The sequence below is a fragment of the Nuphar pumila genome, chromosome 4, assembly GCF_984573655.1.
Source record: "Nuphar pumila chromosome 4, dmNupPumi1.hap1.1, whole genome shotgun sequence".
NCBI lineage: Eukaryota > Viridiplantae > Streptophyta > Magnoliopsida > Nymphaeales > Nymphaeaceae > Nuphar > Nuphar pumila.
The window spans coordinates 33,017,102-33,044,096 of record NC_143252.1 but is presented as its reverse complement, the minus strand read 5'-3'; the positions used below and the strand labels follow the sequence as shown (position 1 = coordinate 33,044,096).

Genomic DNA, 26,995 nt, shown 5'->3' with positions numbered 1-26,995 from the left:
AAACAATTATTTATTTAGTTACAAATAAGCAAAAAGATAAATGGTCCAAAAGTTTTCACGTTCACAAAGAGTAGAGTATCCTCTGGCGAAGACGCCACAAGTCTAACCTGCCAATGAAACAGCTGCACTAGGGATGGCAGTGGGGCGGGGCGGGGCGGGGGACAAGGTTTCCACCCCCGCCCCGCCTCCGCGGCGGGGATGGATTTTATCCTCCACCCCCGCCTTCATCCCCGTTTCATGTCCTCCACCCCCGCCCCGTCCCCGTCCCCGTCCCCGCCCCGTCCCGTCCCCGTTCCCGCCCCGTCCCCGTCCCCGTCCCCGTCAAATTGCATCCCTACTTACAAATCATTCACGTTAATATTCCAGTTGATGATAAATGAATTCATCCACATGGAAAACAGTCAAGATAACGCATAACCTATAAACTTGCTACAGCTCTTTCCACGAAATTCATGGTATCAAACCAACACCAACAGAGAAATCAGGCCTTAGCTCTACAATAGCAGAAACTCAACAATACCGCCAAGGGTGACAAACCCAACTTGACTAGAAAAAAACATGTTGTTAGAGTTTTTTTGGGTATCTCAGTGAAATCAGCTTTGGAAAATTCCACATTTCTCAAATATCAGCTTTGGAAAATTCCTGTTTTTCTTTTTCTCGACAAGCTACCTTGCTTGCTCTCTACCATATTTTAACCCCTTTCAATTTGCAAAGTAACAAAGGCTAACGCTTGATCACCTATCCCACCCAGGCCAAGCAAGTAGTTACTCTTATCACCTGACCTACTCATGATCAAGCGGGCGCTATGCTCTAAACTATTCAAGCTAAAAGAGAACTTACGCTGCTCCGACGATGCAAGGCTACAGACGGGGAAAGGAAAAAGAAAAGAGGGAGGAGATGGTCGGCGACGGCCAACGGTGGTCGGCGACGGCCAATGGTGGTCGGCGACAGCCCGGCTCCAATGACAGTGCGGATGGGGATTGGGGAAGGGGAAGAGACGATGGCCCTGCTCGGCGGCTCCAGGGTTAGGATTAGGAAGTTAGGGTTAGTAAATAAAACAACTAAGAGTATAAGGGTTGGGGGCGGGGATGGGGCGGGGCCGGGACGGGGATGGGGCGGGGTGGGGCCGGGACGGGGATGGGCCGGGGCCGGGGCGGGGATGGGCCGGGGCGGGGATGGGGCGGGGCGGGGGAACGTGCACGTCCATCCCCGCCTCCACCCCCGGACGGGGATGGATTTTAACCTTCGTCCCCGCCTCCATCCCCGTTTCATACCCTCCATCCCCGGTCCAAACGGGGCGAGGCGGGGCGGGGCCCCGCTTTCCCCCGGTCCACTGCCATCCCTAAGCTGCACCCATCCATGCATGAAAACGTCACATGATTCTGAATTTCGCCTCCCATATGCTTCTGCCATGCAAGCAGTGATTTATGAAACAAGCAATTCGATGTGCTGTACTTGCAAGTGAAAAGCTGCCATCAAACAGCCTATTGAAAAAGAAAAGCTAATCACCACTGAAGGGGTCACAAGCGTGGCCAGCAGGGTGCTGAGATGAAGGCACCGGATCAAACCCCCATTGGTGCACGGATGTGTCTGTAGCTTTCAGAAATGAGCCACTTAAGGCATGGTTGTCATGGGGCCCCACCAGGGCTTTTCCTCGATTCGGCGAGGGTTCCTCGCCATCCAAAAAAAAGAAAAGAAAAGCTAATGACAGAAGAATGAATAATCTGGCATACCCCTACCATAGAGAGAGAGAGGATCACATCACACGTCAGAGCTGCCTTGGATGTCATTCATCTTAAAAATGGACACCCATCAAAAACAGTGAAGAAGCTCATTGTGAAACATTCATTTTAAACCATTCTGATGGCGTCCATCCAAAACACAAACGACATAAAAAAAAGTTGGACCCATCCAAGTGATGGGCATCTCATTCGTACAGGTTTTGGATGCTGTTCATCTTGAGATCACACTCTGACCTGATCCTGTCCCCCTACCATATATATTATCACAGAAAGCCCGAAGTCCTCAGCAGTGCGGCAGGAGCTCGTTGGTATTATAAATACATTCCAAGAAATGGTGACAAAACTTCAAGCAAACAGTATGTTAAGAAATGCGAAGGGAAAATACTGGCTACACTCTTACAGTACAGTATTCTAGCTGAATCTCAATAGGTGCAAGCCTTTTTTTGACCAATTTGACCGCACAAATGCATTCGGCATGGTCCATTTATTAGCAAATGCACTTTGAGTAGGATGGTTCTAACATAAAAATATCATTTTTTTAATTGGTTGATGCATTGTAGACCGTTGAATTTTTAGCCCTTAGAAAATCAGCTCTTACAATCTAAAACATGTTTTTGACACTTATAAGGCTCGATCCACACAAAAAATCACAGAAAATGTGAACAGGCGGTTTTTATTAGAGGGTATGGAAAACTCGAGGGTAGTCAATATTTTCCCAAATGCTAACATGTGACAAAGAGAATAACCACAGTAGAATAAAGCACCAGGAAGTTAACTGGTTCCAGAATGGATAAGAAATGTTCAAACAGGAAGTTTTTAGGAAGACGCCAAACAAATTGAAACTCTAGACATTTGGCACCTTCATCAGTGAAGAAAATCAAGTCAGGGAGAACACATACAAAAAAGAGAAAGTGAACCTAAACTAATTCAAAATACTCTGAAATTAACCAGGACCAGAATGGATGGGAATATACACCAGAAGAACTGGAGGTAGACATCCAGCAAATAGGGCTGGTAAAACGAGCCGAACGAACCAAGCAGAGGTGTTCAATCTTGGCTCATTTCTTGTGTCGAGTGGAGCCAAGCTAGAGCTCATGAAAAGCCCGAGCTAAACGAACCAAGCACGAGCAATCTCATTTACAAAAATATATATATATCTTTAAAAAATTGAAAACAATAGAATTTGGACACTAAACCTAATAAGCCATGCTCAAACTAGCTCATTTACAAAACAAATAATTGTTTAAAACTTGCAAGCAATAGGATTTGAACTCAAACTTAGTTCTTGAAGGCCAAACACTTCAACCATCTTCATTCTATAATACAAAAAATATGTAAAATATAATTTATTATTAGTAAACGAGCCTATACGAGCTGAGCTGAGACGAACGTTGGTTGTTCATGCATGAGCACATCGAGCCTAATTCACGAGTTCGAATGAGCCCTTTTTATGAGCCAAACATGATCCAAGCCACGAGCAGCTCATCTCGTTTCCCAGACCTACCAGCAAATATGAAACTGAAGACATTTTCACAATTCTATGGAGAAAAAAAAAGAGAGCTGCTATTTATTTATTTTTCTCCTTCCTGTTACAACCTTTTCTGAACCAGGGAAACCACTTCAATTTATCTCATAGTTTTCAGTGATGGATCCATGTTAGCTACACAGTAATCTCCATGCGACATCAGCACCTTGCTTTATGCCACCCATGTTAAATAAATGCTTCTAATGAAGGTTAAAAGCCTTTTTTTCATGCTTCATAGTTCATTCACCTTCATATTTCTTCTCTAACATCCTCAATAACAAAAAGTGCCTACTATGTATTTTACGAGATGGTTGCTAATGTAAAAAGTCAGAAAAAAGGTTCAAAGCATTGGAAAAGCTATAGGCCTCATTAAAATATAAAAGGATGATATGGTGAATTTCTCCCAAACAGTATTTCTTTGAACAAGATATCTAACACAAACAACGGGCAACACAAATGGAAGTGAGAAGTTACCTTGATGGGAAATGTACATGGTAAGGCCAAAGTATAGATTCTAATCATTCCTTGGATATAAGCCATTTACTGTCGCACCCCCATCAACAGAAATAACTTGACCCGTGATGTATGACGCAGCTGGTAGGCAAAGGAATGCTACCAAAGAAGACACCTCCTGAGGACGTCCAATACGCCGAAGAGGAGTGCGAGCAATTATCTCTGCAGTAAACTCCTTGCTTTTCAATAACTGAATTAGAAAGCAGAAATCAATATTTGGTGAGTCAAGAGAGATAAAAAGGAACACAAACAAATGCAAGGTTCATAAATCATGTGTACCAAAGGACAAATGGCCACAAGGAGAGAGAGAGAGAGAGAGAGAGAGAGAGATGTACTAATGTGCATGAACACAAATTGGAACATTAATTTGGTAGTGGTTCAAATTGAATATGAGCTTAAACAATGTCTTTGTGCTATTTGCTCAATTTTCTTTAAAGGATCAAAAAAACACATGCGAAAGTGCATCAACTCATTTTCATACTGGAAAAACAGTGCTTTAGATTATAACTTTTTCTTTCACTTTTTTTAATAAAATATAGTTAGAAACAGTGTGAGCCCTATAAAAGCATAAAAAACATAGATTCAATGATTGTCAACATTTTCCTGATTCTTGGCCATTTTCAAGTTTCATCCAAGTTAAAATCCCGGTCATCTCTGCCTTTGTTTCAGAACCAATAATTGAATATAAAAATACTCTTCTTAGTACAAAGTTCAATAAGGCAGTTGACCATTGCATAGAGAAATGTCTGGCATTATGTTGGATGGAATTCCCATGTCTACAGTGCTCAACATTCTAAGGTGCCATCTTGGAAGACCACAGGACTGACTGGAATCATCTATCTTCAAAAAGAAAGACCAACAATGCCAGAGCCCAGAACCATTACTCACAGTGAGAGCAAAGCAATTAACTGTGCATCTTTTTCATCCTTTACATGCTCAAGTGAAGAAGATAGATCAACAAAAGACAAGAAAAGGAGGAGTTTTCCATGATGTTTGCTATTTGGAACATAAAATCTGAATTAAATATCTACCAGAACCCGAGAGATTTAATAGCCCAATAAGAAAAACATTAGAAACAAAAGCCAACAGAAGAAACATTGGCCAAACTTGTTAAGAGTTGTACATGTGTACATAAATATATAAATATGTATACACATATGTATATATATATACATATATATGTATTATATATATTATTTTAAATTTTATCGAGGTCAATTTTGTATTTTTTTTATTTTTCTCTGTTCATGGGCATAATGCGCATTGGACCAACTAGCCATTGGGAGCTCCCAATGGCTAGGAGACTCCTCTCAAGCCCATTTCACTTGTATATATATGGGAGGGGTCCTTATTGGTAATGCATTATGTTATGCATTTTCTATTAATAAAATATAATTTTTTTATATTGAGTGTGCCTTTGTGCATATTGAGAGTTTTCCCTTTGTGGATTGTGTTGTGTTATTTCCCTCATAGGCATCTTCTTTGATCTTTTGAGGTCTCATTATATGGTATCAGAGAACCTGGCTCTTAGGACCATGCTTTTGGGATTGTGATTCAAGAATTGGTGGCATCTACTCTTTCAAAGTGATCGTGGTGCTCGTGCTCAAGTGTTCGTGGTGCCACTCTTGTTCGTGCATCCTTCAGTTTTCATCATTCACTCTTCCTCTGTCTCCCTCCTTATTTTCTTTATCTCTATGGCCGAGAAGGAGGTTGCCACCATCGTCCTCATCAAGTTCGATGAGAACAACCATAATAGATGGGCCATGGCGATGAAAAGATTTCTGGTTAGAAAAGAACTATGGCATTTGGTGGATGGTTTTACACTGGAACTCCAACTCATTCTTTCCAAATATGTAAATGGAATGGAGGAAGCTCTAAAAGATGGCGAAAGAGATAACGCCATGTCCGATTACCAGAAAGCATTAAGAGATTGAGAAGTGGATCATGCTAAGGTCCTTTCATGGTTCATGAATAGCATGGACCAAGATTTATGTGACAACATCTTGAGATTTGAAAGGACCGATGAAACATGAAAATTTCTAAAGGAAACATATACTCAAAAGGATGCCGCTGTTAAAATATGTGTACTCGTACACATATATGTATGTTGAAATATAATCCTTAAATATACATATATATATATATATATATTTATATATATATATATTTATATATATATAAAGATACGTATACACATATATATGTATACGTATCTCTATTTATATATATATATAAATATATATATATTCTCTTCCTAAAATACCCTCAAGGGTATTCTTGTAATTTGTCATTTTATGCATATTCCAATTGGAATATGCATTGTAATATTTCTTTTATTTTCTGTTTTTTTATTTTTGTTTTTCGTATTCGTACCATATTGGGGGCCTCCCAATAGAGACGTTGGGAGCCCCCAACGGTCACAAATGTGACCGTTGGGGGCTCTCCAACGTCTCCTTTGGGAGCCCCCAAGGTGGTCCCTTTTTGTGCTTATAAATAGGGGCTTTCCCCTTTGTATTCTTCACTCCAATAAGGAGCTTTTGCTCCATGTAATGGGTGTTACACCCTTATTTTCTTCAATGATATTAACTTATGTCTTATAGGCATTTTTGCCCCTTTGTGGGTTTATGTGTTAGCACATTATGTGTTTGTGTTTTCCCTTTAGTGGGTATATTCGGACTTCATGTGCATGTGTATTGGTTCATTATTGAACCCAATATATTCAAAGCCGCTTCTTTACATGGTATCAGAGCAAGGTTACGATGGGGTTGTCTCTTGGTGCAACGGAAAGCGTGGTGCTCAAGAAATGGTGAAGTATTCATTGTTCCTCTCATTTTTAGAAGTTTTCGGTATGTATCTCTTTTCTTAACATATTATGCATTATGAAACTATTTTTCTTGCACATTTAGTGTTTTTGATAGTTGAATCATTTCCTTTCACATTTCGCGTGTTCGTATATTTTAAAATATCTCCTTTTAAATTTGGTAAATTTGTTTATTATAATTCTTGGTTATATATTTATCGATTCCTCATCACATATAATAGTAATTTATGTTTTGCAAAATTGTTTTTCAATTATGTGAGATTTATGATTTTTTCATAAGAATTTCGTGATTAACCTATAAGTTAACTTTTTATATAATTTCTTGCTAAATTAATGATCTTTGCTTAAAAACTCTTGTGTATGGTTTTTAGTGCATTTTTTTGTGATAACTTATATAATTCTTGTATAAGTTAATGATCTTTGCTAAATTTTTGATATAATTCTTGTATGAGAATTTCTCACATCTAAATCTTTGTAGTTTACTTTTTTATGAACCCTAAGTAGTTCTTGTTCACAACAACAACAACAACTACGCCTTCATCCCAAAACAATTGGGGTCAGCGATAACAACAACAACAACAACAACTACGCCTTCATCCCAAAACAATTGGGGTCAGCGATATGAACCAAAAAAGAAATTCATTTTGGGTCTTCCACATGAATCCTTTTCCTCCAATCATTTCTATCCAACGCCATGTCCTCGGTGAGGTTCAAAGCATTCATATCCTTTCCTATCATCTCCATCCAAGTCTTCCTAGGCCTACCCCGACCTCTTTTAACTAATATATTCTCCCATTTCTCCAACCTTCTAACTGGAGCATCATTAGGCCTTCGCCGAATATGTCCAAACCACCGTAAACGATTCTCTCGCATCTTATTTTCAATGGGTGCAACACCTACCTTCTTACGTATCTCTTCGTTTCGAATCTTATCTTTTATTGTATTTCCACACATCCATCTAAGCATCCGCATCTCAGCTACACTCATTTTTTGAATATGATGTCTCTTGGCAGCCCAACATTCCGTACCATATAGTAAAGCGGGTCTAATAGTCGTCCTATAAAACTTTCCCTTCAACCGCAATGGCATTCTACAATCGCACAACACTCCAGTAGCACTTTTCCATTTCATCCACCCAACCTTTATCCTATGATTTACATCTCCATCAATTTCTCCATACTTTTGAATGATGGATCCCAAATATTTGAAATAATCATTCACCGGTATATCTTGCTCACCAAGCTTCACTACACTCCCATCACTACTTCGTTGCTTACTAAACCGACATTCCATATATTCAGTCTTACTCTTACTCAACTTAAAACCTCTAGCTTCCAATGTTTGTCTCCATAATTCTAACTTAGCATTAACCCCAGCTCTAGACTCATCAATCAAAACAATATCATCAGCAAACAACATACACCACGGTACATTTTCTTGAATTGATCTCGTAAGCTCATCCATCACTATCGCAAATAGGAAAGGGCTTAAAGCAGATCCTTGATGTAACCCAACCGTTATCGAGAAATTGGTTGCCACCCCTCCACAAGTGCGGACATTGGTTACTACTCCTTCATACATATCTTTAATTATACTAATGTACTTGAGAGAAACACCTTTCTTCATCATTGTCCACCAGAGAACGTCCCTAGGTACTCTATCGTATGCCTTCTCTAAATCAATAAAAACCATATGCAAATCTTTGTTCCTCTCTCTATATCTTTCAATAAGTTGTCTAAGAAGATGTATAGCTTCCATAGTTGATCTTCCAGGCATAAAACCAAATTGATTCTCCGATATCATGACAACCTTCCTCAACCTAGACTCAATCACCCTCTCCCAAAGTTTCATAGTATGACTCATGAGTTTTATACCACGATAGTTTGTGCAATCTTGTATATCACCCTTATTCTTATATAAAGGCACCAAAGTACTCTTCCTCCACTCATTAGGCATCTTATTTGTTCGCCAAATCAAGTTAAAAAGATTTGTCAACCATTCTAAACCTTTCTCTCCCAAGCATTTCCAAGCCTCGATAGGTATACCATCTGGGCCAACTGCCCTTCTTGATTTCATTTTCTTCAAAGCCTCTGCAATTTCTTTCTTTTGAATCTTGCGCATGAAGTCACGATTTTGGTGTGATAAATATTTATGAAGTAGTTCTTGTTAATGATAAATATTTATGAACTCCTAAAAGTCTCTCAATGGTTTTGGTTTATTTAAAGAATTTTGAAAAATTATTTGTGATAAATATGTTGTATGAACCATTGTGTTCATTAGGAAAGATCTTTTAAAAATCTTCTCACACTATATAGAATGCATAGTGTATCTATTGCATCCTTTGGTATAAAAGATTTCATTAATTTTTTATTTCTCTTCTAATGATGCAACTTTATAAACATGTTTGTTTGTATTTTTCACATAAGGTTTCAAAACCTCTTGATTGTATCTCTAAGGATGCCTACATTGGCCATAATATGGTCTTCTTTGTCTTAAATTGCATTTATCAAGCATATAATTGCATAATTAAAGCTTGAGAGACTCAAGCATTTGTTCCTTTTTATGAAATACATGCATTATTGCATGTTTGCCTTTATTACGCTTTTTGCGTATTTTGTTCAAGTGATTGTGAGAGTGTCTTCGTACACTTCTTTTATAAAATATTTATGCTTATATGCGTATTGTCTATTCATAGACATTTTCACATGGTACTCTCTTTTCAATAAAGAGATGTTTTTATTGCCTTCTTTAGGGCTTGTGTTTGATTTTATCCCTTAATGGACTTGTAAGATTGTTTCTTTTATCATTATAAATGCTTCCGCAATATCTTGGTACATGTTGTCCTAAATTTGCACATTTAAGATTATTGCCATTTTACATCCTGGTATACATATAATTGCAAATTATAAAGGCTTGATTTGTTTCTTGGATTATTCCAATTCCTTTCTCACACATGACATAGCTTAAATATTTCATGTTGTGTTTATTAAGTCTTTTTATAATGATCATGATTGAACATAATTTCATATATATGCAACATTATTGTTATATGGCATATTGTTGTGATTAATTATGTTGGACCTTTGAGTCGGCCCTATTTGTAAAATCACATATTTGGAAAATGTTTTTCCTAAGAGTTCATTGCCCTTTTATGGCATTTATCTTCTATCCATCACAAGGTATATGATGCATCAATCCTTTTTTATGGCCCTATTGTTATATTAGAGATAATTGTTAAGGTGAGTTATGGGCACCTTGTGTTATGTCATTTTAGATTGTCCACTTGCCATATTATAGATGGTGGTTGAGGTGAGTTATGGGCACCTTGGGACTCTAGAATGATTTGGTATATGATCTCTAATTATGAGTGTGTCACTCGTTTGATTTTGGCCATTGATCTTATGGATGTTCTTATTTATATATGTGATGGAAATATGGTGTTTTGAAACCTTAAATGTTTTAAGGTATATTAAAATCAAGGTTTTAGGGATTATTGCCAAACCTTTTAATGTTTATGAAACTTATGAGTGCATTTGCACATTTGTGATTTCGTGCTTTTGTGCACAAGTGTTCTTGGTGTGCGTATGTTCACACATTTATTCTCAAGAATATTGTTCTATCGGTTGTAGTATCTTGTTGAAGATACTTTTACATAGTTTATTCCAAAATATGGGTATTCTTTTTTGAAAAATATTGTTATATTGATTCAAGGTTTTATTTATATGTTTGTCATTACAAATTTTATTGCCTCAAAAGTCTTCTCCTTTTATAACTCATATCTAAGTGTCATCATATGTAGACAAGAATTTTATTACACATTTGTGTGTTGGTAGCCCTTTGTTGGTTTTTGTTCTCTTGGTCTAATAGTTGAACACACTTGTCTTGAGTGTTATTATATGTAGACAAGGCACGTTGATTCACACCATGGTGTGTGATTTTAGTCCATGTTGGCATTTGTGTCCTTGTTCTAGTCGCTGAGATGTATGCCCATGGTTGACTTCTTTCACTCAATTCAAGTGTCATTTTATGTAGACAATATATGTATTGTGTTTTTAGCCCATGGTTGGCTTGATACTCTTGTTCTAGTAGCTGAACATACTTGGTCTTGAGTGTATTTTTACGTAGACAAGAGATGCTTTTGGTCCATGTTAGCGTGTATTCTCTTGTTCTTATCGTTGATGCACTCATTTCAAGTATTATTACATGTAGATAAGAGGTTCTTTTGCACACCTTTGTGTGTGTCATTTGGCCCGTAATGGCATTATATTTATATTCTTGATCTAGTAGCTTATACACTTGATTTATGGGGTTTGGAGGACTAATGAGGTAGTTGCTTGTAGTGGATAAACTATTGTTGAAAGTTATGAAATTACATTCATTTTTTTGCTTTCTTTTTACAAGTGAATCATATCTTTGATATGCATATTTTAAAATCAAATCAATATTTTGGCATTTAATCTATATATTAAGTGTTTATGGTTTTGTGGCCACTTTTTGATATGCAAAATGAGTTTTTTTGTCATTTGAGTGAGATTTTCCTAAAAGTGTGAGGTTCTCTACTCAAATAACACTCATTATTTTGCCCCTTAAATGGATTTAAAATCTTTTTGAAATCGTGTGCTTCATACACTCTTTTTATGCTCTTGAAGCATTTCCCTCTTGAAATCGCTTTCAAAAGAATTGCTAAAATCAATAACCCTTGTCTTTCTATATGTTTGGAGCATGTTCATTAATGTTTCTTTTAAGTGTTGATTCATTTCATGATAGTATATGCATATGCTCATTTTGGCCTTTTAGGCCCTCATTCAATGAAGTTTATATAACTTATGCCTCTTCGTAGGCTTCTTGTGGTGACCCTTAGTGGACCATTGTGTTCTTCCCCATTATGGGGTTGTGTTTGTCCAATGTTGGACCTTATGAATGCGTTATGCATTTTTGCAATTTGTTTCCGCCCACTATTTAACATGATATATGATTTTTAAAAACCTTGGTTTTCTAAATTTTCTTTTCATGCTAAAGTAATTATCCTATCCTGTGCTTCAAATTTCTATGCATAAGTTATAATTTTGCACCTTGTTAGGAATGTTTCATTTGAGTAAAGTGCAAAGATATTTTTTACTTGTTCTTTGTTGTTATTCCACATGATCTTGGAGATAGGATAAAAAGAAGTACCCTGGATGGATCGGGAAATGTGTTCACCATTAGAAGGCAATTTGAGGAAGGCATTTTCAAGTTTCAATAGCATCCTTACCAAAGCCTCTTGGAGTCTTGCCCTTTTTTCAATCTTTTCGTTTCTCCGCAAAGATTGAGGGGGGGTGTTAAAATATGTGTACTCGTACACATATATGTATGTTGAAATATAATCCTTAAATATACATATATATATTTATATATATATATAAAGATACGTATACATATATATATATATATATATACGTATCTCTATTTATATATATATATATAAATATTTATTTTCTCTTCCTAAAATACCCTCAAGGGTATTCTTGTAATTTGTCATTTTACGCATATTCCAATTGGAATATGCATTGTAATATTTCTTTTATTTTCTGTTTTTTTTTTATTTTTGTTTTTCATATTCGTACCATATTGGGGGGCTCCCAATAGAGACGTTGGGAGCCCCCAACGGTCACAAATGTAACCGTTGGGGGCTCTCCAACGTCTCCTTTGAGAGCCCCCAAGATGGTCCCTTTTTGTGCTTATAAATAGGGGCTTTCCCCTTTGTATTCTTCACTCCAATAAGGAGCTTTTGCTCCATGTAATGGGTGTTACACCCTTATTTTCTTCAATGATATTAACTTATGCCTTATAGGCATTTTTGCCCCTCTCTGGGTTTATGTGTTAGCACATTATGTGTTTGTGTTTTCCCTTTAGTGGGTATATTCGCACTTCATGTGCATGTGTATTGGTTCATTATTGAACCCAATATATTCAAAGCCGCTTCTTTACAGCCGCCTACTTATAGGAACTTAGAGCTAAGATCTATTCATGCAAGCAAGGTGATCAATCCATAAGAGAATATTATTGCAAGTTAAAAAGGTCGTAGGATGATATGGTTAGGCATGATCCCATATGGGATACTCCTAATGATGCTAAGCATGGGAAGAAGTGTGTTCAAGAAGAACAATTCTTCCAATTTATGAAAGGATTGAGACCCGAATATGAAAAGGTTTGTATTGCCATTATACATAGACAGGAGACTTATGAGACTCTCCCTACATGAAATTTTGGTGAAAGTGTGTATGGAGGAAACGAGGCTAAAGTCTTCTATGAAACCAAAAGAACCCAAGGAAACCATGTTGGTTGTGCCTAGGACCGCTTCCGAATCAAACCTCTATACTTCAACAAGATGGTGAAGGGAAGAAAAAGATTATCTGTCATTTTTATAGAGAATCGGGGCACATCAAACCTTATTGCCCCAAGTTAAAGAAGGTGGATAAGAAGAGGGTAGCTTTGATTCTTTCCCAAGAAGGGCAAAAGAATGGATTCGATGATGGTTCCAAAATCATTAGATCTCTCTCTTTGTTTCAATTGGTGGAGGTCCTTAAACCGCTACTCAAAGCTTCTTCCACCACCACAGGTGTCACGGTCTCCATTTCTTTCCCTTCTTATATGAACTCTTGACTCTTGGATTCAGGAGCATCTTTTCATATAACCCTAAATGTTAATCTTCTTTTCGATTGTCGCACCAATTCAAATGACTCTTTTGTCTCCATGACCGATGAAATTTCTTAAAACATAAAAGGGATAGGGAACATTGTTAAAACTCTTGAAAACTCAAAAAAAAATTGTTTCAAATGTTAGGCATATTCCCAAACTCACTTTAAATCTTCTTTGTGTTTCTCAAATATTCGACCATGGGTGTGTGATGTGTTTCCTTCTTATCAAATGGTTGTTGAGTGTAGGATCCCGATCAGGGAAGCTGATTAGGCAAGATAATAGAGAAGGAAGCCTCTACTACATGAACTTTATTGAATTATCCAAAAAAAATTGTAATATTACCAAAAATAGTGATTATAAACTTTGACATAAATGTTTAGGTCATCCTTGTGTATCCAAAGTTTCATATTTTCCTTGTTTGAAAAATGTTTGCAATTAAGAAAATCTTAATTGTATTGATTGCATACTTGGAAAAATGAAGTCTCTTCCTTTTGCTAAAGCAATTTCATTTTTTCTCAACCTTTTGAATTGATGCACTCAAATGTCTGAGGTCTGGCTCTTATTGCCTCAAAGGGTGGTTTCTCTTATTATATCGTGTTTGTAGATGATTTCTTTAGATATACTTGGATTTATTTTTTTAAGCATAAGTTAGAAGCTCTCCATTATTTTAAAAAAATTTACGCTATGATAAAAAATTATTTTAATTATAATATGCCTATTTTTTAAATCGATTCAGGGGGAAAGTATGTTTTAAATGATTTAAAAATTTATCTTGATTTAACTGATATTCTTCATCAAAGGTCTTGTCCTAATAGACCTCAACAAAATGGTTTAGCATAAAGGAAACATACATACATTATAGAAACTGATAAAACCCTTTTGACATCAAACAATGTTCCAAAATATTTGTGGGTTGAAGCATCCCTCATTGTTGTTTATCTCATAAATCGAATGCCATCATCTTCTTTAAAAAACATTACACCGGTTGAAAAACTTTTTGGTGTTCAACTAGATTATAGTAGAACGAGAGTTTTTTGTTATAAATGTTTTTTTTAAATGAAAAATGAGACAAACTCTCACCAAAAGTCATTCATTGTGTTTTTATTGGTTATGCTGAGAATAAAAAAAGATTTAGAGGGTATGATGTTAAAAATAATTGTTGAGATTAAGAGGTTTTAAGTTTAAGTTTTCCTAGACTAGAGGTTATTTGATATTTTAGTTTAATGAGGGACTTATGTGTAATTTCTCTCTTTGGCCTCTCTCTATTTAACATAGAGATTAGCCCTAATCAAGTTTAACGAGTTCTCTTATTTTTCAGCTCTCTCTCTCTCTCTCTCTCTCCCTAGGGTTCTGCGCATCTCATCTAACCTTCTACATGGTATCAGAGCCACTGATCTCGGGAGCGTGATTGATCTACACCAACGAAAAGAGAAGTTGGAACCAGGTGTGCAGTTTTTTTTACGTAAGATCTGATAACAGATCTGGTGTCTGACTAAGGTCATGACCCAGATCTGTCATCAAATCTAAGGGACACGGTGGATGCGTGTCTTTAGGTCTGGCAGTCGTAACCCTTGAGCCCTTGAGTTGTGGAATTTTTTTTTGTCTGGAAACAGCTGCCGTGATTTTTGTGTTTGGGAGCAGCGGCAATCTCATTTCCTGTGCCCTGAAGAAATGAAATTCTTTTTGGCTGTCGTGCTTTATACGTCTAGGAGCAGCAGCTATCGTGATTTTTATTTTTCTGCGTCTGCATATTATCGTTGGTCGTAAATCTGGGTGTCGAGTTCTTCTCAAATCTTATTTGGTTGTTCTATTTCAGAATATGATATCAGCAGTCGTGATTCCCTGCTGTGTCGTGATTTTTTTTACATGCGTGCTGTGAAAGAAGCATGTTAGTATCAGTTGTGTTTCTGTCGTGGAAGCAGCAGGCGTGATTCCCTGCTGTGTTGAAAAATAACCTGTTTGTGGGTAGTTTTTAATTACTGTCGTGGGATTCTGTGTTGAGTACAGCTGCTGGTCGTCGTTTTTGGCTGATGCGTGATTGTAACACACGCTATTTTCTGTGTCGCTTGAAGCCTGTCAAGATTTTATTTTTAGTGTGGCAAACTGTGTAGTCGTGGACTTGCCTGACGTGTGATTATAAAACTTGTTGTTCAAGTGAGTGAATCTGATTTTTTTTTTTTTGCAGCTGAAATAGAATTAAATATTCAGTATGGGTAAAACTTCGAAATGTGATTCCAAAATTGAACATATTGGGGAGTATAAGGCTTTTGCCAATCCCTTCTCGTACGGCTCTTCTATAAGGTTGAATGAAACTAACTATGCCAGGTGGTCCAGAACTTTTATGATGTTGGTATCTGGACATCATAGAAAACATATTTTGTTGGAAGACGAACCCAATGAAAAGGTGGGAAAATACGTTACTTGGGATGAAGATAATGACATAGTTATGTCATGGATCATGAATAGTGTCGAACCCCATATTGCAGATGGTTTAATTTACTATAATACAGCCAAACAGATGTGGGACAATCTTCGAGATACGTACTCACAAGAGACTAATGTGAGTCGTATCCTGCAAGTCGAACATGAGATATATAATTTACAGCAGGGAGATCAGACCTTGGCCTAGTACTATGCATCCGTCAAAGCTGCGTTTGAAAGACTCAATGCTCACAAGCCTCTTTGTTGTTCGAAGCAAAAGGATCAGCAAGAATAGACTATGGTTGCTTGGTTTTTTACAGGTCTATCTTCAGAATTCTCTGTTGCAAAAGTCCAAATGTTGACTGGATCAGATGTACCTACTCTTGCTGATGCATACAATCGTCTGAGTAGACTTGTGATCTCTCTTCCATAATCTCAGCCTGTGACCCAGTCATCTGCTCTAGTTGTTTCATCTGGTTATGGGCGTGGAAATATTCAGAATATCAGAGGACGAGGTCGTAGACGAGGTATGGGAGGCAGAGGAAAGCTTCAATGTACATTCTGTGGAAAATCTAGACATTTAGAAGATCGTTGTTGGGATAAGCATGGTCGGCCAACCTCTTCTTCATTAAAGTCATATGCTCCTAAAGCAAATGTTACTACACTAGAGACAACAAATGTACATGATAATATCTCTGCAAGTGATAGTATCACCCTCAGTCGTGCTGAATATGATGAGTTGATAGCTCTTCGCCCTTTGAGTTCCACATGTAGCCGGTGTTGCCTACTCAACAGGGAATCATCTTCATCCGACTGACAGTAAGTAGATTATTGACTCTGGTGCATCCAGACACTTGTGTGGAAATTCGCTTGTTTTTTCAGATCTAAAGGATATTATTGTTCATCGAGGAGTCTCATTAGCCGATGGGAGTTCCTCACCGGTTGTTGGTCAGGAAAATATTTCTATATTCTCCTCCTTACAGTTGAAAAATGTTCTTCATGCTCTCAACTTTCCTCAAAGTTTACTCTCTGTTAGTTGCCTTACAAAAGAACAAAACTGTAGAGTAATATTTGATCCAATGGGTTGTCATTTTCAAGATTTGTTGACGGGGAAGAAGATTGGTGGAGGCTATGAAGAAAATAGAGTCTACTACCTACATCATCCAGTGGGTAATGTTCATGTTGCAGTGGAACACTCATCCAGTCCTGTTCAGTGGCATCGTCGTCCTGGTCATCCTTTATTGTCAAAGCTTCATTCTGTCTTTCCTCAAATTCCTTCCGCTACATTATTTCAGTGTGAAGCATGTCAGTTGGGCAAGCATCATCGAAGTTTGTTCCCTTCGAGTCAGAGTCAATCTAGTCATAAAGTTTTTAAACTTCTTCATGCAGATGTATGGGGTCCTAGTAAGATTCCTACTAGGACTCAATGTCGATATTATCTTGTTATTGTTGATGATTTCTCTAAGTTGTCATGGGTGTTTTTAATAAAAGAACGATCTGAAGTTCTAAGTATTATCAAATCCTTAATTCTTGAAATAAAAACTCAGTTTGAATCTATTGTCAAGATTGTTCGCACTGATAATGCTCTTGAGTTTAAATCAAAAGTTCTGTTACAATTTTACCAAGATCATGACATTCAACCACAAACTTCCTATGCCTATTCATCTCAACAAAATGGGGTGGCTGAGCGAAAACATCGACACCTGCTTGATGTTGCCCGGACCATTATGATTCAATCCAAAGTTCCTGCATTATACTGGGGTGATGCGATTACCACTGCTTGTTATCTGATCAACCGCATGCCTTCATCTTCTGTGGGTGATCAAATTCCATTACATATCCTAAAACCTAATGCCCCACTCTTCTCTTTTTCACCAAAAATATTTGGATGTATTTGTTTTGTACAGAAACTTGGCCCTGACCATGATAAATTATCTGCTCAAGCTATAAAATGCATATTTATAGGTTATCCAAAAAATCAAAAGGGATATCGATGTTATGATCCTATTTCTTGCCGAGAGTATGTCAGTGTGGATGTATCTTTCTTGGAATCCACTCCATATTTCTCTAGTACCGGTTCCCCGCTGCAGGTTGATTCAGCTGACTCTTTTCCATTACCTATACGTCCTTTTCCTTTGGAATTTGTGCCTTCATTACCGAACCAAACTTCATCCTCTTCACGATTTAATAATCCTCCATTAGTATATGTGCGTAGAGCTCCACCTCCGCCAGTGCCTCCATCCTCTTCTTCTCCTGAGTAAGTACTACTGACAATAGTGATCTTCATGATGATGATAACAGGCCTATCGCTCTACGCAAGGGGACACGACAATGTACCTTATATCCCATATCTCATTTTGTCTCCGATGTCAGAATTGGAAATCAGATGAAAACTTTTATTTCAGTCTTATCTGCTGAAACGATTCCTCTGAACTATCAACAGGCAGAGCTAGATAACCGCTGGAAGCTGGCTATGCAAGAAGAAATGGATGCTTTAGTGTCTCAGCATACATGGGATCTAGTTGATTCCCCAGTAGATGCTGACATTGTTGGATGCAAATGGGTATATACAATAAAGTATAAATTGGATGGTTCTATTGAAAGGTACAAGGCCAGATTAGTAGCAAAAGGATATACTCAGACATATGGTACTGATTTCTTTAAAACCTTTTCTCCTGTTGCACGGATGGGCACCATTCGTCTTGTTCTCTCAATAGTTGTTCATCATGGTTGGAGCTTATGTCAATTAGATGTGAAAAATGCATTTCTATATGGGGATCTATCTGAGACAGTTTACATGCAACAACCTTCAGGATTCGAGGTTGAGGGGGAGTATCAGAAGGTGTGTAGATTGAGAAAGGCGATTTATGGCTTGAAACAAAGTCTGCGTGCATGGTTTCAAAAGCTTTTTGAAGTGATGTCACGCTTTGACTTCAACAGGTCAGCGGCAGATCATACACTATTTATCAAGAAAAACTAACTCAGGCATAGTTGTTATGGTGGTATATGTGGATGACATCATTCTTACAGGAGACGATGTGAAAGATATTGAAGCCACAAAGGCTCATCTTCAAAAACACTTTGTTACAAAAGACCTTGGTTCACTTAGATATTTTCTGGGTATAGAAGTTGCCAGGAGCCGTGAAGGGATGGTTTTGTCTCAACGGAAGTATGTTCTTGACTTATTAAAGGAAACGGGAATGTTGGGAGCTAAACCAGCAAATATTCCCATGGACCATAAAGTTTAGTTGTTTGAAGAAAGGTCAAAACCGGTTGATAGCAAAAGTTATCGCTCACTAGTAGGGAAGCTACTGTATGTAACTGTGACCAGGCCGGATATTGCTTTAACAGTAAGCAAAGTTAGCCAGTTTATGGACAAACCAACTGAGGTACACTGGAACGCAGCTATAATGATTCTCAGGTATTTAAAATCTTCTCCTGAAAAAGGGTTATTGTTCAGGAAAGGTGAAACTCTGGAGATAGTGGCCTATTCTGATGCTGACTATGCAGGATCTGTAGTAGATAGAAAATCTACCACAAGATTCTGTGTGTTTCTGGGAGACAACCTGATTTCATGGAGAAGTAAGAAGCAAAATGTGGTTTCTAGATCGAGTGCAGAATCAGAATATAGGGCTATGGCCCAAACAACTGCTGAATTGATGTGGGTTTGTATTGTTCTTCATGATCTTCAGGTGAAGGTTTCCTCTCCTATGACCATGATGTGTGATAACAAGGTTGCTACATATATAGCGAACAATCATGTCTTTCATGAGAGAACAAAGCACATTGAGGTTGATTGCCACTATGTAAGAGATATGGTTCAAGCTGGTTATATCACTACCAAATATCTAAAGTCGGAGGACCAAGTTGCAGATATGTTTACAAAGCCTCTTGCTAGACCAAATTTCTCAAAATGTTGTGACAAGCTGAGCATGATTAATATTTATGCTCTAGCTTGAGGGGGAGTGTTGAGATTAAGAGGTTTTAAGTTTAAGTTTTCCTAGACTAGAGGTTATTTGATATTTTAGTTTAATGAGGGACTTATGTGTAATTTCTCTCTTTGGCCTCTCTTTATTTAACATAGAAATTAGCCCTAATCAAGTTTAACGAGTTCTCTTATTTTGCAGTCGTCTCTCTCTCTCTCTCTCTCTCTCTCTCTCTCATATATATATATATATATATATATATATATATATATATATATATACCTAGGGTTCTGCGCATCTCATCTAACCTTCTACAATAATAAATTGTACGTGTCAAGAAATGTCTATTTTGTTGAAAAGGAAAGCTATTTTAACTCTAGTATACCTAAGAAAGACCATGAATATTCATTTATGTTGGACTTATTGTTTAAAGTAAATGTTGATAATGACATTGATGTACTTGATCAAGAAAAGAATGTTACCAATGTGGAACCTCAAGTAGATGTTAATGATAACCATAATGAGAATGTCACTTCTGAATTTGAGCCACCTCTTCTCACTTATTCTAAAAGAACTACTGAGAACCAACCTAGTGCTTTAAAAAGATACACTCAGATAGAACAAGATGAATTTGTATCCTGTGAGTCTTTCTCTTCTCAACATAAAACATATTTAACTAGCATTTACTCTTATTTTGAACCCAAGACTTATGGTCAACCTAAAGATCTTACAGAGAGCCATGAAAATTTAACTAGAATCCTTAGAAAGAGCCAAGACTTGGGATATTGTGAAATTGCCAAATGAGAAAAACCGATAGGATGTAGATGAATGTATAAGGTAAAAACTAAAAGTGTTGGGACATTAGAAAGATACAAAGCTAGATTAGTGCCCAAAGGATAAGCTCAAGAATACAGAATAGACTATGAGAAAACCTTTGCTCCTTAGTAAAAATGAACATTGTTAGGACTCTCATTAGCCCTAGCTTCCATTAGAGGTTGGCCTATATACCAAATGAACGTAAAAAATACATTTTTTGAATGGAGAATTGAAAGAAAAAGTCTACATGGATTCGCCTCTAAGTCTTGAGGTTCCACTTGGACACGTTCTCTATTTAAAGAAAGCTTTGTATTGTTTGAAACAGACTCCTAAAGCCTGGTATGATATATTCAGTATTATCATAATAAATTTTGAAAATAGATCATGTTATATTGACACTGCTTTATTTGTTAAGATATCTGATGCAGGTATAGTCATCCTATTGTTGTATATAGACTATGTAGTCAAAAGTCCCGACTAGTCCACCTAGTCGGTCAAACGTAAGTAAAATGCCTAAGATTTACAATTCCTAGGTGGGTACCCTTAAAAGGTACTATTTTGCCAACTAGGCATAGTAAAAGGTACTATTTTTCCAACTAGGCACCAACTAAGGTGCCTAGTCGGCGACTAAGCTGCCTCCACCTAAGCACGAGGATAGTTTAGCCATTTATTATTCTTATATATGTTATTTTTTTGTATATATATATATATATATGTGTGTGTGTGTTTGCGTGATTTGTTTTGTGCAATCATGAAAACATGCTTAGTTATTATTATTATATATATATATATATATATATATATATATATATATATATATATATATATATATATATATTTGTGTGTGTGTGTGTGTGCGCGCGCGCTACTTTGCTTTTGGGATTTTATTTGTGAAATATTGAAAGCATGGATAGTTAATTTTAATTGATTATATTTTTTATATATGTATGTGTTTGTTTCTGATGAATTTTTCTATAAAATCCTGAAAGCATGTTTAGTATTATGAATTATGTAATATGTTGTTTATATATGTATGTGTTATTGTAATTCTGTGAAAGGTTCAAAGCATATTTTATTGATTATACTAAATATGTTATGAATAATTGAAATATATATATATATATATATATATATATTTGTGCATGTGTACAATTATATATATGTATATTCTGGTTATGTACATTAATCTATTTTGTGAAAGCATGTGTAATTTTGTACTTGTACAATGAAAACATCTTATTAGTAAAAAGAATTAAACATATTTTTATGTATATTTTGTGTACTTTTTTATATTTTAATTGACGTACTGACTAGTCCTGTCTAGTCCTCAACTAGTCTTTTTAGGGGTCTACCGACTAGGCACCGCCTAGCGCTTTTGACTACATAGTATGTAGATGACATGATCATCACTAGCGGAGACAAACAGAGAGTTAGACATATTAAGAATGATCTTAAAACTAGTTTTGAAATGACTAATCTTAGATTTCTTACATATTTTATTGGTATGGAGATCGCATACTTACCTCGTGGGTATTTATTAACCCAAGCTAAATTTGCAATTGAGATTATTAATAGGTCTGGAATTACTAACGAGAAAAGAGTCAATACTTAAGAAGTAATTAATGAAAAAATAAAAATTGATGATGGAACAGAGTTACCAAAAGCGCCTAGGCATATGGGGAAGCGCATTTCGAAAGCACAAAACGTTGTGCTTTCGAAATGCGTAGAGAAGCGTGCTTCCCATAAATGGGAAGTGCGTTTTCCTTTTATGGGAAGAGCGCTTCCGCCTTTTTTCATTTTTTTTCTCTTTTTTGCTTCCCTCTCGCTTCCTAGGTCGTTTCTGGTTCGCTTCCGAGACAGTTCATGATTCGCTTCTAAATCGCCCTCCGCTTCCCGCTTCCTAAAATTTTGAAAGTGCCTCGCTTTCAGCTCCCGCTTCCTCGACTGGCAACCATGTGATGGAACGCCTACGAAGGATTTCACTCTCTATCACCAGATGATTGGAGCTCTCACATACTTATCCATCACTAGGCCAATTTCAACACTCACCAACTACTATGCATATGAGTGTTGTTATGAGAATCATTAGATATATTCAAAAAACTGTTTATAAAGGTCTTTTTTTGTCATATTCCTCTTCACTCGATTTAGTTGTGTACTCTGATTCATATTGGGGAGGAGATCCTATAATCATCGTTCAAGTATTGGTTTTGTATGCTTTTAGATGACTCGCTGGTGTCTTGAAAATGCAAAAAATAACAAAAGATTTATCTTTCATCAACAAAAGTTGAGTACCGAGCCATGGCCACCACTACATTTGAAGATGTTTGGTTAAGGTGACTACTTGAAGATATGGGAGTACAACTCATGACACTCTCAAAGCTTTGTTGCGACAACAAGAGTGCTATTTATATTGCCGGCAACCATACGTTTCATTAAAGAATGAAGCACATTGAGATGGATTGCCACTATGTTCGTAAAGAATATTTGAAGAAGACCATATCATTATCTTATGTCACCTCCGACTATCAATTGACGGATTTTTTCACCAAAACACTTCCTTCTCCAAAATTTCATTTTCTCCTTGACAAACTTTCGGTGATCTCACTGTAAGTTTGAGGGGGAGTATTAAGATATATATATATATATATATATATATATATATATATATATTATTTTTTATTGTATCTAGGTTAATTTTGTACTTTTTGTTTTTTTCTTTTGTTCATGGGCATAATGGTAATTGGACCAACTAGCTCTTGGGAGCTCCCAATGGCTAGGAGCTTCCCAACAGCTAGTAGGCTCCTCTCAACCCCTTTTCACTTGTATATATATGGAAATTTGGGGTCCCTATTGGTTATGCATTTTCTATTAATAAAATATATATTTTTATATTGAGTGTGTGCCTTTGTGCATATTGAATTTTTTCTTTGTGGATTGTGTTGTGTTATTGCCCCCATAGGCATCTACTTTGATCTTTTGAGGTCTCATTACAAACCTAACCACAACAAACCACTTACTCCACCTCGTAGAATGCAATCGAAGGTTCTAAGTTCACTATGGGTGCCTAAATTGTAAACAGGTGTGCTAAAACTACAGGAAAGTGCAGGAGCTGAAGGAAACAGTCACCAACCAAAGCAGTAATTATTAATTCATACAGATTAAGAGATGAATTTCATCACCTTGATTACATCAGCTAAGCATTTATAGTCACTTAAACAAGCCTTTCAATTCAAGAAACGAGTAACTGGCTGTTTCAAATTAAAATAATAAGGAGATGGACGAGCCAAAAATTATCTCTTGTGGATTGTCAAGAAATACATCAAATTTATTCTATGCAGTCTTAGCAGTTGGTTCCATTTAATTTAAACTATTAGTGGATCTCAATTTGAAATAACTACTGAATGAAACTAAGTAGACACATATATCTAACAAAAGTATGATTTATGGTGAGAGAAAGACGTTTCATAGAGAAATAATATTAATGCATGGACTATTATGTCAAGTTTCTGCTAGGTAAATAGCTTTCCAACAACAAAATTACTCCACACACTAAATTATTGCAGTTAAGCAAGAAGAAAGTTTCTACAGCAAATAATGACATAAAGGGGCAAACAAGTTTTACCTCTTCAGTAAGTGATGTCTCTATATACCAAGGTGCAACAGAGTTAGCGCGAATGTTGTCTTTGGCCCACTCACAAGCCAAGTTCTTTGCAAGCTGGTTTATAGCAGCTGAGAAATCATGTGAAGAGATAATTTTAGCTCATGACATATTGCATAAAAAAATTGGCTCCTAAAAGAGAAACTTCATACAAGTAACTAGAATTCTGAAAAGGCTGACCTTTGCTTGCTGCATAGATGCTGCCAGACAAAATCGCCACAACACCAGCAACAGAGGATACAAATACAATACTTCCGTCTCCTGATGCTTTCAGAAGAGGATGAGCAAGCTGGCTTAGATGGTAAGCGGATTCAAAGTTGGTTGACATTAAAAATGAGATATCCTCAGCTGTATATTCAACAGTTGGTTTCCTTTTATTTGTTCCAGCGTTGTTTATCTAGAATAAGAATCAGATGAAAAGAGAATAACAATTTTGCATACAACTTTAAAAAGTTTCTCCAAAATTCTACCATAAAAACCATAATATAATTTGGTGTAGTGAAGCATGCATGGGACTCGGGACAAAAAAAATAATGAAACTGAGAAACTCACTTTTTGATGTTTATTGAATTTGAACCCCATGTTTGAAATAATACATGCACTGTAGAGTTTTCAGACAACTAGTGATCTATCCAATGGAGATAAGAGATAACAAGGTCAAGAAGAAATTTCGTCCGATGGACACTTTATTTTACGCATGTTCCCTCTCTTATTATGAATAAAGCCAGAAATGAATACCTGATAGAAATATTCCTAACCTCAAAATAATCCACCATACATTCACAATATCAACCTACATAAGAATGACGACCACAGTAGCACTGTAGCAGTATTTTCCTGACCACCTAGTTCTCCATGCCTCAGAACTTTATTTATTAACATTGGGAGGGCAATCAAGAGCTATAGAGCTTCCATCTTGATAAAGGTATGAAGCAATGCAACAAGAGCATGCTGCACATACTTCTAAGCTGGCCGGATCATGTTCACAAGGCAAAACCATGCACCTGTAGCAAGTTTACCTGAAATAATTATGATCTTCTAGGAGATAAGCAACCTAGAAATACAAGAATTTATGCGTTGTGGTGCCTCTAGATGCAGTAGCACCTTTATTACCGAAGTGATATTCTTTTCTCAAACTGTTTGGCATAATTCATAGAACAAAAAAGGTGTCTATATATCCATGGTCTTCATCCTACCGTCTTAGCAATGTAAATCCAAGATGAAACTCCAATGGTAGATCCTGATGCTGCATATGACCTATTTGAATAAAAACGAGAACATGAAAAAAGCACTCCGCCTGTTCGGCCATTCTTTCTCTACCACTCTGCCTTTGGAAATCTAGATAAGCATTACAATACAAAAAATTAAGCTCAAAAAAGATCTTGATGCAGGCAATGCGACGGCGATGGTTAGGTGACCTTTCCCATCAATTCCGACTAAGACCAACTAAAACCACAACCTGATATAACCAAACTTGAGTCCAATTAACATCAGCCGATTTGATAACAGCGACAAGATGGTTAACTTACATAGTGAGAAGCAAGGGATGTGAGCCAGAGGAAAACTTAAAAGCCATTTCTCCACCTATTTTAGGGTGGAGAATTTTTCCATAAGATGAAAAGATCATAGCAAAATGTGAATCTTTTTTATTTGGAAAGTTTTGACTCTTCTGGAACAACATATAAAGATTCTCTTTTCCATATTTTGGTACATAATTCTCCCGTCTTTTTCCCACTTCCAAACATGGTCTTAGGTGTAGGAAGTTGGAAAGAACATAAGGAACAATCCGGCACCTTAGAAATAGTTCAATTACACGATCAAACTAAGCAAGCAGTTAAAGTCTTCAACAAACAGGGAGATAGAAATCACAGATAAGCGAACCAAACTCACAAGGATGTTAAGCTTCCCGCCGAAGGTGGTCCCAACCGTGTCCATCAGCTTCGACCTTTCCTCGCGCGAAGATAAATCGGCGACGGAACCCGTAACTCGAAACCCCAACGCTTCCCACTCGATCAAACACTTCTTGAGCTCGGCTTCGTTGCGAGAACAAGTATGCACAGACGCACCGAGCCTTGCTAGCTCCTCTACTATGGCGTGCCTGAGAGAAAGAAAACCAAACTCGTAATCAGCCCACTCGCAAGAGTTCTTACCCAAATTCTTCATACAAAACGAGTCTCTAGCGAAACGAGTTTCCCATAATTCCGATCAAAAACTTTCCCAGGAAATTAACACACACACAGAGAGAGAGAGAGAGAGACCCGATTCCCCTGGTGCCTCCCGTAACGAGGGCATTCATCCCATGGAGAGACCATCTCCCACCCGCTCCAAAAGGACCAAAACCATCCTTCCTTCCTTCTTCTCCAGCCATCTCTCTCTCTGACCTCTCCTCTCACTCAGCGGTGGTTTCTTCTAATCCTACGGATCCTGGTTGAGTAGGCTTTGTTGTTTTGTTGCTAGCTGTCTGTAGTTTCTTTTTCTTTATTTTTTCTATATTTTAGTTTTGTTTCTATTTTGTTCGGTTCATCGGTTCAACATTTTGTTGATCTTCATGAGTATTAATGTTAATCTTCTTTCGGCTCTCCCTCTCTCTCTCTCATCCGGTTATCCCGGACCCATAAACCCGATCCGAACCGAAGAACTAAACCAATTAATCACCAACCGAACTATTATATATGATCAGATAGACAATACAAAGTTATTAGAATGAGAAGTAGGTATGATTAGATGTGCCAACAGATCGGCTATGAGCCCTATGGGTATAAACGATTGGATATGATTTGGAATCAGGTAGATCCAAACCCGAATCTGACTTTGAGGTGCAGGTACCGGGTCCGAACCTGGGTCTGATCGGGTTCATCATAAGAAAAACCATATCTGAATCCTCCAAGGATT

At 37.1% G+C, this 26,995-nt stretch overlaps 1 protein-coding gene across 2 annotated transcripts; it reads right to left on the bottom strand.

The window, feature by feature from the left end:
- On the bottom strand, positions 1 to 26,502 carry LOC149839892 (tropinone reductase homolog At5g06060-like). Of its 2 annotated transcripts, none has more exons than XM_090002874.1 (6): positions 26,362 to 26,502; positions 25,994 to 26,201; positions 24,284 to 24,500; positions 24,068 to 24,174; positions 3,742 to 3,970; positions 1 to 122 (listed from the first exon to the last, which is right to left on the bottom strand). In XM_090002874.1, exons 1-5 carry the CDS (start codon positions 26,469 to 26,471, stop codon positions 3,782 to 3,784), a joined length of 831 nt encoding a protein of 276 aa, XP_089859000.1. In that variant the 5' UTR covers positions 26,472 to 26,502; the 3' UTR covers positions 1 to 122; positions 3,742 to 3,781. The 2 variants fall into 2 exon arrangements, with proteins under 2 accessions (XP_089859000.1, XP_089858999.1); XM_090002873.1 differs by lacking the exon at positions 1 to 122 and adding an exon at positions 1,335 to 1,406.
- Positions 26,503 to 26,995: the final 493 nt, after the last annotated feature.

Coding starts and splice junctions, on each gene's coding strand:
- LOC149839892 (XM_090002874.1), bottom strand. CDS start 26,471: ATGGCTGGAGAAGAAGGAAGGAAGGATGGTTTTGGTCCTTTTGGAGCG. Junction 24,501..25,993: donor GCGGGAAGCTTAACATCCTT/GTGAGTTTGGTT, acceptor TTCTTATTCTAG/ATAAACAACGCTGGAACAAA. Junction 24,175..24,283: donor CATCTATGCAGCAAGCAAAG/GTCAGCCTTTTC, acceptor ATGATTTCTCAG/CTGCTATAAACCAGCTTGCA.